The sequence below is a fragment of the Lissotriton vulgaris genome, chromosome 1_1 (assembly GCF_964263255.1).
Source record: "Lissotriton vulgaris chromosome 1_1, aLisVul1.2, whole genome shotgun sequence".
Lineage (NCBI taxonomy): Eukaryota > Metazoa > Chordata > Amphibia > Caudata > Salamandridae > Lissotriton > Lissotriton vulgaris.
The window spans coordinates 933,517,731-933,533,588 of NC_141685.1; the positions used below are offsets into that span (position 1 = coordinate 933,517,731).

At 45.3% G+C, this 15,858-nt stretch overlaps 1 protein-coding gene across 4 annotated transcripts in view; it reads right to left on the bottom strand.

Annotated features, from left to right (window-relative positions):
- Window positions 1-248: 248 nt before the first annotated feature.
- Window positions 249-15,858, bottom strand: part of RDH5 (retinol dehydrogenase 5) — a 144,362-nt gene continuing 128,752 nt past the window's right edge. For all 4 annotated transcript variants that reach the window (XM_086959123.1, XM_086959125.1, XM_086959124.1 and 1 more), the window contains 2 exons: window positions 15,326-15,489; window positions 249-791 (listed from right to left, as the gene is read on the bottom strand). In XM_086959123.1, coding sequence (XP_086815249.1) covers window positions 568-791; window positions 15,326-15,489 — 388 coding nt within the window. In that variant the 3' untranslated portion in view covers window positions 249-567. The remainder of the gene's footprint in view (window positions 792-15,325; window positions 15,490-15,858) is intronic.

The window sequence follows — 15,858 nt, forward strand, 5'->3', positions numbered from 1 at the left end:
AGGGGCCTGGTGTGTGGTCGTGAGATCAACAGGAAGGTATGCAACAGGGCCCATATCACAGTGTCACACAGAGGCAAGAGGTTAAAGTCCATTGGCTGGCATTGGACTAGCTCATTATAATGCAAGGGACCCTGAGTCTGTCTATTGTTCACATTATACATACATATTATTTTCAGTGGGGTGTCATCATCTCATACAGCACCCCACCCCTTGTAAGGAGCTGGACAAGCCACTCATTAAAAGAAATATTATCATCAAATAATCTTTATTTATCATCAGGTTAAAAAAGAAAGAACAAAATTTGAGCTACTGAAATACTTTATCTAGAAAACGTAATGTACAAATAAGAGCGGAGGATCCTGCTGATGGCTCCTGTCTGGACCTAGGGCAGGTCCCTGGGGTCCTCTGGTTCAAAGCTGCATCCAGGGATTTCTTTGCTTCTCAGCAGGCCCCGGTGGGCACTCCACTGTCCTGCAGGGTCCTCCGGCTCTCAGCTGCATCCACAGGGCACTTGGCGCTTCACTACACCCCTGGGGACCTACAGCTGGCCTTTGGGGGCCCAGGTTCTTAGCGGGCCCGATGTGATGGTTTAGGCAGGACGAAGGCCAGCACGGCATCTATGATGAATGCAGGCAGGTAGGACCCCGGGATCCAGACCAGCTTGGCATCCCAGCCGGGGCTGTAGCGGGTTCGCGGGTGCAGAGCCTCCAGGGCGTGTTCAATGCACTTGGGCACCTTGGAGATGTCTGGGTCACAGATGAAGGTCATGATGGTTCGCTGCACCCGCAGATCTAGGGAAGGAAGAATGATTATATTAATAACTTGTTGCTTCATGAAGCGCTAGCTGCCACAGTCTTACTGCTGCATGGTTCTGTAACTAGCAGGTGTTACTACTGCCACTCACTAATTTTGGAATTGGAATTGCATTTATAAAGCGCTTAGTACCCCTGACGAGGCGTCAAATCACTTTTTTTGGCAGTATTACACTACTACAGAACCCAGAAAGGATTAGTGGTGAATTAGTATACGGATATATTACATTTCTAAACTAAACTGCTAAGATGCAGCAACAGTGGGGAACAACAACAGTTTCTCACTGTTGCTACTTTATAAAGGAATTCCAGGCTGATCTGAGGGCCTGCCGGTGCAGTGCTGGGTCTCAGCTTCAGTGTAGAGCAGAGAGCACAGCTTTGGGGGGAAAGGGGGAAGGGTGAAGGAAGGCACAGAGTGATGCCATTGGTGACAGGAAGCTATTTTTTCACATTTGTTACAGGAAGGAGAGGCCATGTTATGTATGGGTTCTTCATGACTCTGCCCCTATTTAATAGTTAAAAGCTGAGGCAAATGACTTTAGCGGGCCATACATAACATAAAAATATAGACGTTCTTCCCCTCAGAGTTGTGAGTGACATTATAGACCATTCAAGATTCGTTTTCATTGTCTATTTGATGTCACTCAGAACCGCTGGTGGAATACTTCCCCGTTATTCACAATTATCACTCTATAATTCTATATTTTTTTGTGACCTTGGAGTGATTAAAGGGGCCATCCAGTGACCGAAGCCACAATACTTTTTAAATCCCAGCAGACAACATCAAACATAGCAACTTTTTGAAACACCTATTGCTGGGATTATTAGGGATGCAGGACTTGGTAAGGATAACTTTTTTCTCTACTCTGAATGGCCCCTTCAAAGGATGAGTCCTTACGTGTGAGAGGCCGGGTGCACATACACGTCTCTGCACGATGAGCACTGAAGGCCTGCACTCTCTCCTTAGGTTTAGGCTCTCTGTGCCTGCTTGCTACTCACTGATGTTATCAGCAGGCACACTTAATAGGTTGCTTCTCTTTTTCAGCCTGATTTCATAAACTTATTAGAACAGATTGTGCCTATTTCCAGAAGTGCTTAAAAATATTTGAGTGTGCCCTTTGATAGGCCAATTCCTCTGAAAGGCAGTTATAGTGGAGAGAAAAATCAGCAACCCACTCCCTAAGTGCCCCTGGAGAAGATCCATGTCATACACTCACAATCTGCAAGCTTAACAACCAGGGACGGCTCCTCTTTAATGGCGGAGGAGTGCCGCCCCACTGGCTGAGAGCCAGCAGCTGAAAAATAAAATGATATTCTATTGTGGTTTTATTTTTTACCTGCTGGCCTAACCAGCGTGCATAGGGAGTGGCGAGGCCAGGGCCATGGGAGGGGGGAGGAGAACTGGTTTGTGCACTTCTAAGTGGGCATGTGTGTTTGGCCGGCTATCTTAAGCCAGCCAAACACACATGCATGCTTAAGTTTTTCCAACCCAGCTATATTGAACAGCTGGGCTGGAGAAAAAGCACAGATTCCTGTGCCTGAGCAAGGTGTCAAACGAGTCTGCTTAGGCCAATCCCTACGCTGCTCTTATAGCAGGAGAGCAGCATGGGGTTTGCACAGGGAGTGCTGCCGCAGTTCCTGCTGGGACAAGGAAGAACACCAAGGCGTGACGCGATGTGTGAGGCGGCCGGCAGCTTCAGTTAAGTTTCTTTTTTCATTATAATTAAAACCCCAGCCCCCTCTCCAGCGCTGTCCCCCATACCCCCTCCACCTGCCCTTGCACTTTTTGTTTGTGGCAGCCGCCACTTTTAGCAACAGAAGCCCACCATAAATGTGGAAAGTTTGTGAGTGAACATCGAATGCAGGACCTATTTTAATGCTCTAATCTTTCTACATGGATTTCATGACTTGGGTGCAGGCTATAACAATTTGCTACCTAGTAGTACAGTAAGGATCTAAACCTCCCAGCCAAAGACTTTGCCAGCGTGCTGATATAAAATATTTTTGGAATTCACAAAGCCTCCCTGAAGTACACACTGAAAGCTGTGTCAGTGGCAGGTTTCCAGTAGCACTGTAAGAAGCCATTTTGTAAATTCCTGTTTCTGTCAATGCTGAGGAATTTCCTCTTGTATAATTTACATTTTGTTGTCAAATTTGCCTAAAGCAATGATTTGTTTATTTTTGTCTCCAAAGGGACACTGGGGCATATTACTAACAACTAGCGATAATTATCGCTATGTTGGCTTAGCGGCAGTATTATTATCGCCGAGCTCCGCCGATTTTTATCGCAGATAAACCTTGCTATTATCAAGGTTTATCTCAAAAGCGATAAAAATCAGACGAAAAGCATGAATATCGCTGAAAAGTCAGCGATATTCATGCATTACCGAGCTAATGCTCTTAGCCATGTTATCCACCTACCATTGGATAACATGGCTAAGAACTGCTCTGGGCAGGCGTTAGCTTTTGGAGATATTCGCGCTTAGCGCGAATATTTCCAAAAGTAGGTAATAGGAGATAGCGATGTTAGCGACTGTTTCCAGTTGCTAACATCTTGGCACGCCCACTTTGCATGTCATTAGCGTTAAATATCGCTGACATGCAAAGCGGGCCACAAGATGATCGCTATCTCCTACTAGCTGTCGCTAACTGGTGTTAGCGACAGCTAGGTAATAGGGCGATAAAATTATCGCCGCTTTAGCTGGAAAAATTCCGGCTAAAGCGGCGATAAGGTCCTTGGTAATATGCCCCACTATTTTTCCTCTTGAAAAAGGCTATTCTCCTGCACCACCAAACATTTTTGAGGAGTCCCATTTACACCCTGGAAATGTCAGGATTAAATTGCCCACCCTTTGCAGGATCGAATAAGGCCCGAGAGGAGTTTGAGAATACCCACACCCTCTCGTGTTAATATGAGACCTAAACGTTTGGCAAAAGTCCACCAGGGAACACCCATTCTGCACCACTTCAGTAGCGTAACATTAACCCCCGCAGCTCCGCCGGTGCAAGGGGACCCCCCCACCAAGCACCCGCTCTGGCACTGTGCATGGCCAGCGCGCCCGTGGCCTGAGATATCCTGACTGGGTCTGGAGCATGGGTGCCTTCTCCATGCACTTTGCTTGGGGCCTCTCAAATTTTGTTACTCCACTGCACCACTTGATTGGAATTTCATGTTGAGCAATATATTCCTGTATAAAGGGGTCATGCTGCAAATTAACCCCTTCGCTGCGGCGGCTATTCCGCCGCAGTGCTAAGGGGGTAGGGCGGGCGTGCGGCGGTCGCCTGCTTGTGACGGAACCGCTCCGCCACGGCTCGCGGGTGAGCTGTGCTTGTAACGGAACGGTTCCGTCACGAACGCGCCCGCTCAATGGAACGCGCCGCGCAGGTGCGAAATCAGCGCCGCGCAGGCGCGCCGAGCGGGCCGTGACGGAACCGTTCCGCCACAAGCACAGCTCACCCGCGGCTTGTGACGGAACGGTTCCGTCACAAGCATGCAAGGGGTTAATAAATGGATCTACAAGTGCAAGGTTGTCTTTTGTGAATACCTTGCACATGTAAATCCAACAATTTTCACATGTAAGTCTCGCACATGAAGAGACGTTTCAAGGCATGGCAATGTGGGCAAAACCCGAGGCATCTTCTAAGCCTGTGTATACCCTAAATCTCTACAGTTGAATGGTCTCACACTGTGGTCATTGGGGTATATTAGACCCACCCTTTCCCTCAAAGACTATGCTTTCTGATTTTCTTTCTTCTCACACATCCCTAAAGCCAAACCCTTCAGTCTCTTGCCATAGCTGGTAAGGGGCCCCATTCCATGGGCCTCATTTATGACGCTCTGCGTCACTTTTACGCTGCTGGTACGTCACTTTTTGTGACGCACCAGTGGCGTAAAAAATGCGCCTTGTTGCGCCATATTTACAAAGTGACGCATCTAGGTAGATGCGTCACTTTGTAAACCCCTGCGTCACATTATACCAGCACCAGGTATAATGTATGCAAGGGGGGCGTTTTGATGCAAGAAAGGGTCATGGAAGTGGCGCAGTGAAATCTATAAGATTTCACTGCGCCACTTCTAGGACACAAATGCGTCAATTTCTTACGCCTGCCTCACAGCAGGCATAAGACTTATGCAGGCCCTTTCACATGGGGCTTGCCCATGTGAAAGGACACATTGCTGGAGTTGCGTCACTTTTGTGACACACTCCAGCAATGCGTCACTTTTGTGCCATACAGATACGTCAGAAATACTGACGTATCTGTAACTCCTTGAGCCATGATGCGTCATACTGTAAATATGACTCATCATTGGTGTCGCAAGGAGGGCGCAGTGAAAAGTGACGCATAGCTGTTTTCACGCAGCGATGCGTCACTTTTCATAAATGAGGCCCCTAGTGTTTATCTTTGGGCCAGTCCCACTTTGCAGGCTGGGATTGCCAAAACCATTCTTATAATGTAAACAACAGAAGCTTTGTGTACCAGAATGCAAAGCGCTTTTGACTAAAACCCAGAACTGGTTGGAGATGACATAAGAGGGCACTTGACAGCCAGGCACCTTTCTCTTTCAACAGATAGGTTATCATTTTGTTTACATATTGTAGTTGACACAAATGATCTACTAATATTAGAAGCCTCAGGAGAGACCTGGGATTAAACAAGCATGTGTAATGCAAGATCTGCGACCTGTGAGGAGAGCTCTACTAAGTAGATGACATTAGTTGACCTTCTGAAAAGCTGTTAATTTAACCCTTCCCTAACCCGTTGCAAGCCCATTATCTAACTCCTCACTCAGGCATTGGATTATGGGCCTTGTGCACGCTTCTGCTCCCTCTGGGTTATGTGCTTTGACTATCACTTCTAGTACCAGGGAATGAGAGCTTGATTCAGAGTTCAGACTGCACCACAGCAGCTGCGGTGAGCCTTGTGTATTTGTCAGTAAGAAGCACCAGACAGCGTAGCTGGGTCACCCCTGTTTGGCTCCCAACATTAAGATTGACAGTCAGATTGCGACATCTCTGGCCTTGCAGACTTACACTCTGCTGGACAGAACTGCGGAAGGCTTCTCTTCTGGCTCAGTATGCTACCCTCTACACCCGCCTCTCACCCTGCCAGCCTAAAGACAAACCCGATCAAATTGAAACGGGTGGCAGATCAGCAGTGAGATCAGCAGGCAGACCAGTTCATCTGAGAAGGAAGACTGGCAAAAAAGACCACAATACTACTACAGGATGCGGAACGCAGGTGGCATGTTCAGATGCACTTCAGCTGTCATAGTTGCCAAGTGGCTGCTATGTTTGGCACCTTTAACCAGTCCTAAGCAAGGTTTTTTTTAGCTGGCATCACTTTGTGCTATGGGTCAAAATCCTAATTGAAAAGTCAAACTTCAAGTTCCAAGCTCTCCCTCAGGCAGTTCTTCTGTCCTGCTTGTCCGCAGTCTGCTACCTTCTGCTGCCTGTCTACCTGCTTCCCTCTGTTTGTGCCTGCTCTGCTCGTTTCTTGTTCTGTTTTGCCTTTTCTGCTCATTTTATGCAGTCAGTTTTGCCTTTTCTGCTCGTTTTTCTGCCCTCTGTTTTGCCTTTCTGCTAATTTTCTGCCCTCTATTTTGCCCTCTTGTCCTTTGCTTTGACTTTCTGCTCGTTTTTCAGCCCTCTGTTTGGCCTTTCCTGTTAGTTTTTCTGTCCTCTGTTTTGTCCTCTTCTACTCGGTTTGGCTTTCTGCTCGTTTTTCAGTCCAGTTTTGCCTTTTTCTGCTCGTTTCTTCCTTCTGCCTCCTGTTTACTCAAGACCTGGCTTTTCAGCAGAGACCTTGCACTCAACCACAACGATACCCTAAGGGGTGACAGTGCTACGTTCTACAAATGCTGATTGATTGGTTAACAAAGTTGTAATTTACACCAAAGCCATGCAGGATCTAAAGGCCTTCGATGAAAGATGCAGTGCGCATGTTTTTACTAGGAGGGTGATGCTGGTTTGTGGAAATGTTAGCCTGAGGGAAGTCCTGCAAAGTCTGCACTACAATCAATTTATCTCAAGGGATAATTCCTGCTGCCACTAAGGCAAGTCCTCTACTATGTGGAGGTGTTACACTAGGACGGGAAAATCCTGCTACTGGTGGATAAATTGTCACTGCTTTGTGTCATCGACTACGTTTGTAAACCATTGTCACGCATAGAGTTACACCTGAGACTGTAAAATCTCACTTATTCGCACACTGAAAACAAAGAAGTGTCACAAATAAGCAGAATGGAAACGTAAGCAGCACTTTGAGAGGCTTGCGCTTTCTTTAGGAACCACAATTTGCATGCTGTCTTTCTGATGTCTTTTATGCACTCTTGAGCCTGTATGCACTCTTAAGCCCTGCACACTAAAATCAACAACAATTCAGTTCAGCTCTGGAATGCGTTCCATGGAAAAACACAGCTAGGTCTAACGTCATTACCGCAAATAGAGAAGCTTTGTCTGCCTAGGCTACAATATACTGCAGTACCGCACAAGAGACCTGTAGTCTGGCACATCAGCCACTAGATGGCAGTCGGAGCCAACCTGTGGTGACCGTGAGCAGGGACTTTTGCTTGTGTTGCCTCTTAGACCTTGAGTGCAGTGATGAAAACAGTTCAGAAAAAATGTTTTACATTCAGTGTGGATCCATGCGTTTTCCGTGATAATAAGAAATTTTTAGATTAGTGATTGGTGTTTAATTTCGACCTCCTCCCTTTTTTATTGTAATAATCTCACGAAATCTTAGTTTAAATCTCGACTTCTTTTGTATTTCTGTCCCACCCACCTCCTCTTCCCTTAACTCTACCCCTTCCATTTATTTGCAATCCTTCGCTCTTATTCCTAACCATAATTTGTACCCTAACTCTGTCATATTTATATAATTTTCAGTTTTTTTTTACTGGAATGGGTCTTTTCTGACTTTCTTACTACCCACGATTTTATATATCGTATATTCATTTAGAAACGGTGCCATCTTCAGCAGGGACACGATCCTTAGCCCTGCAAAAGGCCCAGATCGGAAAAAAGAAATGCAAGCCAGGGTCATTGAAAGAACCCTGGTCTTGAGGCCAGGCATGGAGGAATCAGGTGGCACAGACCATGCGAGCTATTAGTTAATGCCAGGACTGGGCTGTTGGAGTCAGGTAATCACAGAATAGTGGTGCCCATTCACAAATGAGTACGGCAAGTAGTACCACAGGAGTACTCTTTTACATACTCTGCTGCTGAGCCGTACAACTCTCTATTAGAAGATATGAGCTTATTGATACCAACGCTAGTATAGGGTGAGAAATCTCCAGACATATGAGCCATTTGTATACTGAAGATATTTTTCCCGGGAGGGCCGGTATTGAAGGTTTCTTTAAGGATATTGAACGCCCGAACTTTAGTGAAGATCAGAAGAGGGTGTTTTCAGCTGAGATAACAGAAGAAGAGATTAGACAGCAGTTCAGGAAAATGGTCAGAGGGAAGGCCGCAGGGCATGATGACCTCCCAACCGAGATTTATCAGTGCCTCTTGGAGGAAGTAATACCAGAATTAAAGGAGCTGTTTACTATCATATTAAAAGACGGAGAAGATCCACCGTCAAGTTGGGCAGAGGCAACAGTAACACTAATCTTGAAACCGAATAAGGACCCTATGTTGGTTATATAGAGGCTATAAAAAGGCCCATATAGAGGCCCATTTCCTTATTGAATACCGACTAATAAGTCTTCGCTGGGGTACTGGCCGCTAGGATAGCCAAGGTTATTAAGTGTATTATACACAAGGACCAGAAAGGCTTTATTCCAGGGAGGCAGCTTAATGAATTAACCATCTTACTGCTTGGAGTAGTAGGCCTGGCAGAAACGTAAAAATTACCTGTGACGGTCATGGCAGTAGATGCTGCCAAGGCTTTTGACCAGGTTCATTGGCCATACCTCTGGGAGGTCTTAAAGAGATGTGGATTTTCCAGTAATTTAGTTAAGGCTGTTCAACTTTTGTATCGTCTGCCCAGAGCAAGGGTGCTTGTAAATGGTGAGCTGACAGATTGGCTTAACATTTTGCGTGGAACTAGGCAGGGATGTCCCCTGGCTCCCCTTCTGTTCGATATGTATATCGAACCATTAGCAATATGGATTAGAAAGGATACTGCCATTGCCCCTTTTACATAAAGAAATTTCGAGATTAAGGTAGCTCTTTATGCTGATGACCTCCTCCTTTATACTCTGAACCCACAGGTGTCTATCCCCTTGTTAATGGCCAAAGCGGAAGTATTAGGGAAAATTTCAGGATGCAAGGTTAATACAAGTAAGACTATAATTATGGAATGGAACTAACCTAAGCAACAGCTGCTGGTAAAATCAAGCATGCACTATCTGGGCATCACAATAACTCAGAAAATGGCTGATGTCACCATGGTGAATTGGTAAAAGATTAGCCGCGAAGTTGGGAGACTGTTGGTGAGATGGGCAAATCTGCCTCTTAATTTATATGGTAGGGTGAATCTTATTAAGATGGTGATTTACCCAAAATTACATTTTTGTTTAATTCTATCCCATTATTATTTGAACAAAAGGGAGATAGCCAAGCTTCAGGGAAGGCTGGGCAGCTTTATTTGGGTCTCTAAGGGCTCTCGTATATCGTGGAAGAAATTAAGGAGGAGGCCGGAGAAGGGCAGGCTGGCTCATGTAGATTTGTTGATATATGGACATGCTTTTTTCTTTAAGAATTGTCGGATGCTTTTAGGTAAAGTGGACAGCTCAGCTGTAGGAATTCTATTTGGAGCAATGCTTGGTGAACTGAGGGAGGGCCAAGACCAATTCCTATTTAAGTTTGGGGACCCTAAGTTCTTTAAAAAAGTAGGTTGAAGATTTTATTGGGAGTTCTAAAAGTATGGGTTTTAATTCGCAAGAAGTTAGGAATTACTTACTATGCGTCTAGGGCCCCGATTTGGGAATCCCCTGGGACCCCAGGGTGTTTGGATGATTCTCTTAGCCTTCCCTTAAGAAATGCGGGAATATCTTGTTGGGGAGATTTGAAGGTGGGCATTGAGTTGGCTGATTGGGGAACCTTGAAGGCAATTACAGGGGGTCTACTTACCAGGTTCAAATATTATCAGCTTTCTGCATGGTGGAGGTTCGAAGAATGGAAGGAAGAGGAGGAGGATTCTTGGTTAGACCAAGCAGTAAGAACCGGCGCAGTTAAAAAGGAGGTAGCTTTGTGGTATAATACCTTGATCCAGGAAGAAGATGATATAGATAGAGAAATACAGAGGCACTGGGGAGGGGTTTTGCCAAATGTAAATCTGCGGGAAACTTGGAAAGTCTCCTTTACTCTCCTTAGGGAAATCGTCAAACCTGCCTATTTGAAACGCAACCATCTCTTCACTGCGTATAGGATATACTGGTCTCCAGCAAAGTTAGAAAAACTCGCAGGGATACATTATGAATGCCCAAAATGTAGAAACACTGCTGCTGCTGATTTGCACATGTTTTTAACATGTCCGTATATTGAAAAATTTTGGTCTGAGGTGTGTGAATTTGTTACTGAAGTTAGTGGTACTTTAGTGAGGATAAGCTCAGCCTTGGTGTTTTTTGGAGTCTGGCAAAACAACGATATTGTGATCAGTAGGTTGGACGCAAGATTCATTTTTTATGTAATTCTCTTAGGGAGACGAGAGATTTGCAAATTGTGGAAGTAGGATTATCCACCTCTTTTGCAGGAATGTAAAAAAAGTGTTATATATGTGAGCAAACAGGATCTGTTGTGTGATATTAGCAGTCGAGAGAAAGTATGGGCTAAGCTGGTGAATTGGTCTCAAAAGTTTCGAGGTCCCATGATTAAGCCAAAGTGTAGCTCCCGGTTCTGTTTCCTTCCGTGCTACAGGCACTCCAGGGAAGGGTGGAAGTGGAAACGGCTGTTCTCTCTTGTGTGAAACAACTTTAACCTGGCCTGGATCGCCAGTGAAGGAAGGGAGTATTGCCAACAAGCAAACTGGCAGAATGAGGACAAAAAAATAAAATAATATCATTGAAGTACTGCTTTACCTACTCCAAAATACCTTTCTGAATACACCCAGTTGCACTTGCATCTGTATTTTATGGGCAGGTTCTGCCTGACTTGTTGGGTGGCTACCTTAATCCATGAAGTGAACTATATGGTTTACAGTACTAATCTTTCAAATGACAACCTAATGCATTATGGGAGTTGCAGTTTTGCCTTGTTACTGTTGAATACACTAGATAGCATGTTAACAACCCTGAACTGAAATGAGTGTTTGTGGTGGCAAGGAGTCAAGTTAGCACCCCATGTATGAACCAACGAGTTGCTTTGCGCAGAGCTCTCAGGTCCACGATTGAGCACCTCAACTAGTCCACATTTTGTCTCTGCATTCTAGGACTTGCAGTACTTAATTAAAAGTGGTTAAATAATGCTTCTTGTACCACAGTATGACTGGTACTTGTAGTTCTGAATTAATAATGGTCAGTGTTTAGATTAGGAACATTTACTCCTGGAAACCACAAATAGCGGGGTTTAGCAATGGCGTGGAGTCCAGAGGGCTGGAGTCTTGGAAGGCCAAAGTGATGATGAAGTGTCACGAGTAAGAGGAGGTTTAATGGCAGGGACCCTGTGGTCTGCCATATATATAGATTATTTTACAAACTCCGCCCCAATGGAAATTGACAGAGACATGTTAGTGAACTGTTGTGACCTTTCTCAATTGTTCATAAATACATTTACAGTTCTTTAGAGAGGCAACGGACCAGCTGCCGAGATCAATGCTTAACCATCAAGTCTCAGTATATTCTACTGGTGGGATAGCTCAGGTGGTTCGTGTACTTGCTCGAGAGATCTGTCTGTAGCCTCTGGTCAGATTGAGTGATCCATCAAATATACATTTAAATAGTTAATGTGCCAGCTAGGGAGAACTCCGTGTAGCACGTAGGTCATAGATGTATATCCTACGTAATACAGAAGAGTGGGTTCATGTGTGTTGCACAGATTCTAGTGTAACTTACTAACACAAAGGAGTACTGAGTGGTGAAGTAGTGAGTTAAATGTTTTTTTTACACACCAGCTATGAACAGCTGCATGTAACCTGCAAGGCACACGTTTGAACACCTCCACGTGTGAAGTCAGTGTTTCGTTAGCCTAACGTTGATAAAACAGGGTCTATTTGTTAGCAATAGACACTTATTGTGTGCTTTATAAAGTTGTAAGTGTATTTACACACACAATCCTACAGAACACGTAGGCCTGTGTATGTAATGCACGCACAGAGCCTGTGAAGGAAATTAAAGACACTTTTAAGAACATCCTCTGTTTATCTCTTAGCAGCTTGTGAAACGACAGATAAGGTAATAGCAAGACGATTATTTCTTTGTTTCCCAGATGGGCTCTGCTATCCAGCCCCCAACTGCTCCCTGTCAGACAGGACACGCCGCAGATAGAAAGGCCTGCTGATTGTCTGTGAAGTGACGCAATAGCTTCCCAGCTCTCTTGCTCTTCCTGAAACAGTCCAACATGGCCCCTGCCCAGCCAGCTGCTGCTCCAGGGCACACAGCGAGAGGTGCCACTGCGTGTACTTGTGTGTGGCAAACTGCACCGGGACACTGGAAGGAGGATCTGGTCTGGGTCAGGCCCAGTTCCTGGTACAAGGGCTGATGCCTGAACCTTACTCTGGCTGATTCTTAATCTATTCCAGTACTGATAACGGTGCAAAAAGACTACATATCCCAGAATGCAAAGAAAAAACCTGAAACAGAGGAGCTACTCATGCATGGACCTGGCAACCTCGAAGGCTCTGCTTGGCACTATGAATTCCTGCTGCATGCCTACCACCGGCTTCTACTTGCCATTTTCCTTGCCTGCTGGGCCTGCTCAGTTGCATAATCCTGTTTCCTTGTTTGATACCAGCTGGCTTTAGGCTCATGTTCTCATGGTGTGGTAAGCTTGTACCCACCTTTTATTTATTTATAATTACTTATTTGTTGCGTTTAGATGGCTCTTTCAAGTTACACCAGCTTCCGTCTCTCGCCTCTGTGCTCGGGGAAGCCCATCTGAAATGTATTCACCGGGATTCATGGTCTAGGCTCCGTGTTCAGACTGGGCTCAAGCGCCATTTAGCGTAGTCTTTGTTTCCATCAGAAGGTATCAAGCTTTGCTTGCTAATATCTTCTGACATGGTATTCCTGCATTTTCCTGAATCCCTGCTACACACTTAGGGGCAGATTTACAAGGAACTGATGCATCTGCACAGATGTGTTAGTTTCCTTGCGACAGCGTCGAATGTCCTTGCGCCACTATGCATGCGCTGTATTTACAATACAGTGCTCCATGGCGCAATGTTTAACAAATGCGTCAGATATTCTGATGCGTCGGTTGGCGCAAAAGTGACGCATTGCTGGAGTTGTTCATGAAAGTGACACAACTCCAGCAATGCACCACAATAGATGGACGAGTCCTCTTCAAAAAGCACTGCGTCATTCCTTACGCCTGTTCTGAGCAGGCGGTGGCCTATTGATGCAGTAAAGGTGTAGAGTGACGCAGTGTAATCTTGTAGATTTCACTGCATCAGTTCTACATGGCTTTTTTGCGTGGGAACGCCCACCCTGCATACATTGTACCTAAAGCAGGTATAATGTGACACAGGGCTTTACAACGTAATGCATCTCCCTAGATGCATCACGTTGTAAATGGGCTGCAACATTTACGTCACGGCTGCGTCACAAAAGTGAGGCAGCGGCAGCACAAAATTCACTCAAGGGGCTTGTAAATCTGCCTACAAGGCTGTTAGTAGCTGCAGCGCCTGTGATTCACTGCTTAATTTGAGCCGGTGGTTTCCCGTGCTCGGCACCAGCACTGAATTGTTAACACCAGCCCTTTTGGCAGTCTACCACAAGGTGACTTTGTCTGTCTATGTTAGAGATGTGCGCAACCACAGTTGTTTATTAAATAAATATGCATTAGAATGACTAATACCTGCTGCCCAAGCCATTCTTATAGCTTTGGGGGCAAGGACTAGTATAACTTGTCATACTTCTAGGAGTGAAATGGCAGTAGTTGTGCTCCAATCAAGTGCCCTGGCACTTACTGTTTTTACAAATTAAGCACTGTGAGGGTGGAGGAGGAGAAGAGTCTTGGGGGGCGGCCAGAAGAGTCTTGGGAGGAGGGGGGATGAGGAGCCACGGGCAGTTGTGGGGGACATAGGAGACATGGGGGTAGGCGACTGGGAGCAGCAGAAGGAGAGGGCCAAAGGAGGGAGAGGAGTGACAAAGTGCAGTGGAGCATTAGAGGCAGGAGTGAGGTCCAGAGGACCTTCAGAGTGTATGGGGGCACTCTGACTCTTGTGCAGGGGCATCTGTGCATTTTCAAGGCCGGCCACAGAGGAAGTTAATACCTCTGATTCCTGATTGCCTTTTGCTCACCCACCTTTTACTGGTTCAAACTCAGTTAAGAGAGTATCTGCCTCTTTTTTTTCAAATCCAATTTTCCCAGCCAAAAGTGCTGATTTCACATGTTTTTGCAATTCACAAAATTGTGATATTCTTTGGAATCTAATACATGTGTGAATGTGTGTTTATTAGTATAGCTGATTTAAATAACGTGTTATTGGGCCATATTTCATTTCACTGCCATGGCATAAACGCATTCATTGCAAGTGATAATATAGACTTTGTGCTCATGGATAAGCCGAGATTAATGAAGCTGTAAGTAGTATAATAATAAACACGTTAATATCCGGAATAGCCTGAATATTTTGCATTTCGTTACTTCCCATTCTCCTCCTCCAGCTGCAAGCAAACCACAGGCATAAGACAGAGCCCCGACCTTTATAAGTGGATGTTGCTCGACGCCCTGTAAGTGCAACTTTCCATGTAGTAATACAACCTCCTCGCTATAACTAGCCTGTAAATTAAAGCCCATGGTACAAACCTTATTAACCCCTTCGATGCTCATGATGAGCTCAGCTCAGCTCGTCATGCAGTACACTGTTCGTGTGCTCATGACGAGCTGAGCTCGTCATGAACAATGGGAATAAATCATGAGTATCACAGAGGGGGAATTGCTGCAGCACTGATGGTGTTAATGTTTCCTTCTTCTGTTTTCATACTGGCATATCATGTTCCTCTCCTTGCCAGGCTTCTACCTTGCCTGGGATTACACATTCACTTCTACTGAAGTGACTTCCTCATGGTTTGCACCCACTAATCCCAACACAGGCAAACGTAGTCCCCTATCAGTCCTCCTGTGCATATAACAATATAATCCTATATGTGTTCACTCACACTAAAGTCCCTCTCTCATGCATGGAAATATTCCTTCACTAATCCCAGCTGAACATTTCTTAAAATGGTCTGGAATGATGAAGCCAGTCTAGCCTTCTGATAGGCTGAATGCTCCTCGATCACCCTTCTTGAATTAAGCGCTTATATCAGTGCATCCACAGTAGGGCAACATGTGATGATGCAGCAGGAGGGATAAAGACAGAATGTTCAAAGAGTGAATAATTTTTTCATTGCCTGAACGTACAGTTTTGGAAGAATTTATCTCCGTAGGTCCGCCTGGAATCAGGATCCATCTGGTTCCAGAGCTTCTGCAGAGCTTCCTCAATCGTGTCCAGGCTGGTGACCGCAGTCTTAAAGAACCCCGGTTCAATGATGCACACCTTCACTCCGAAGTGGTACATGTCCCGCCTGCAACAAAGATGTAGGACAGATATGGTGAGCGATGGAACCTGCTTCAGATTTGATGCGCTGGTCAGCATCTACGTGGTGAAATGCCTTTGGGACTTTCGGGGGAACCTGCTACGACATGATGGAAAGGCGTCTATCACTATAGAAGACGATTTTCTGGATCAGGCATAGAGCTTGAGGGCTAAAGGCATGCATCATATGCTCTTAAACAAGGATACATAGAAAAACAGTTGTCTATAGATCATTTTTCTACACATTATGACCAATTTGAGCTTTTACTGTCATACAGCCCATACTTTCTCAGTAAAACTGTTTGTTGGACAACATGAACATCAAAACTGTGCAAGACTGATTCTATGCACACTATAA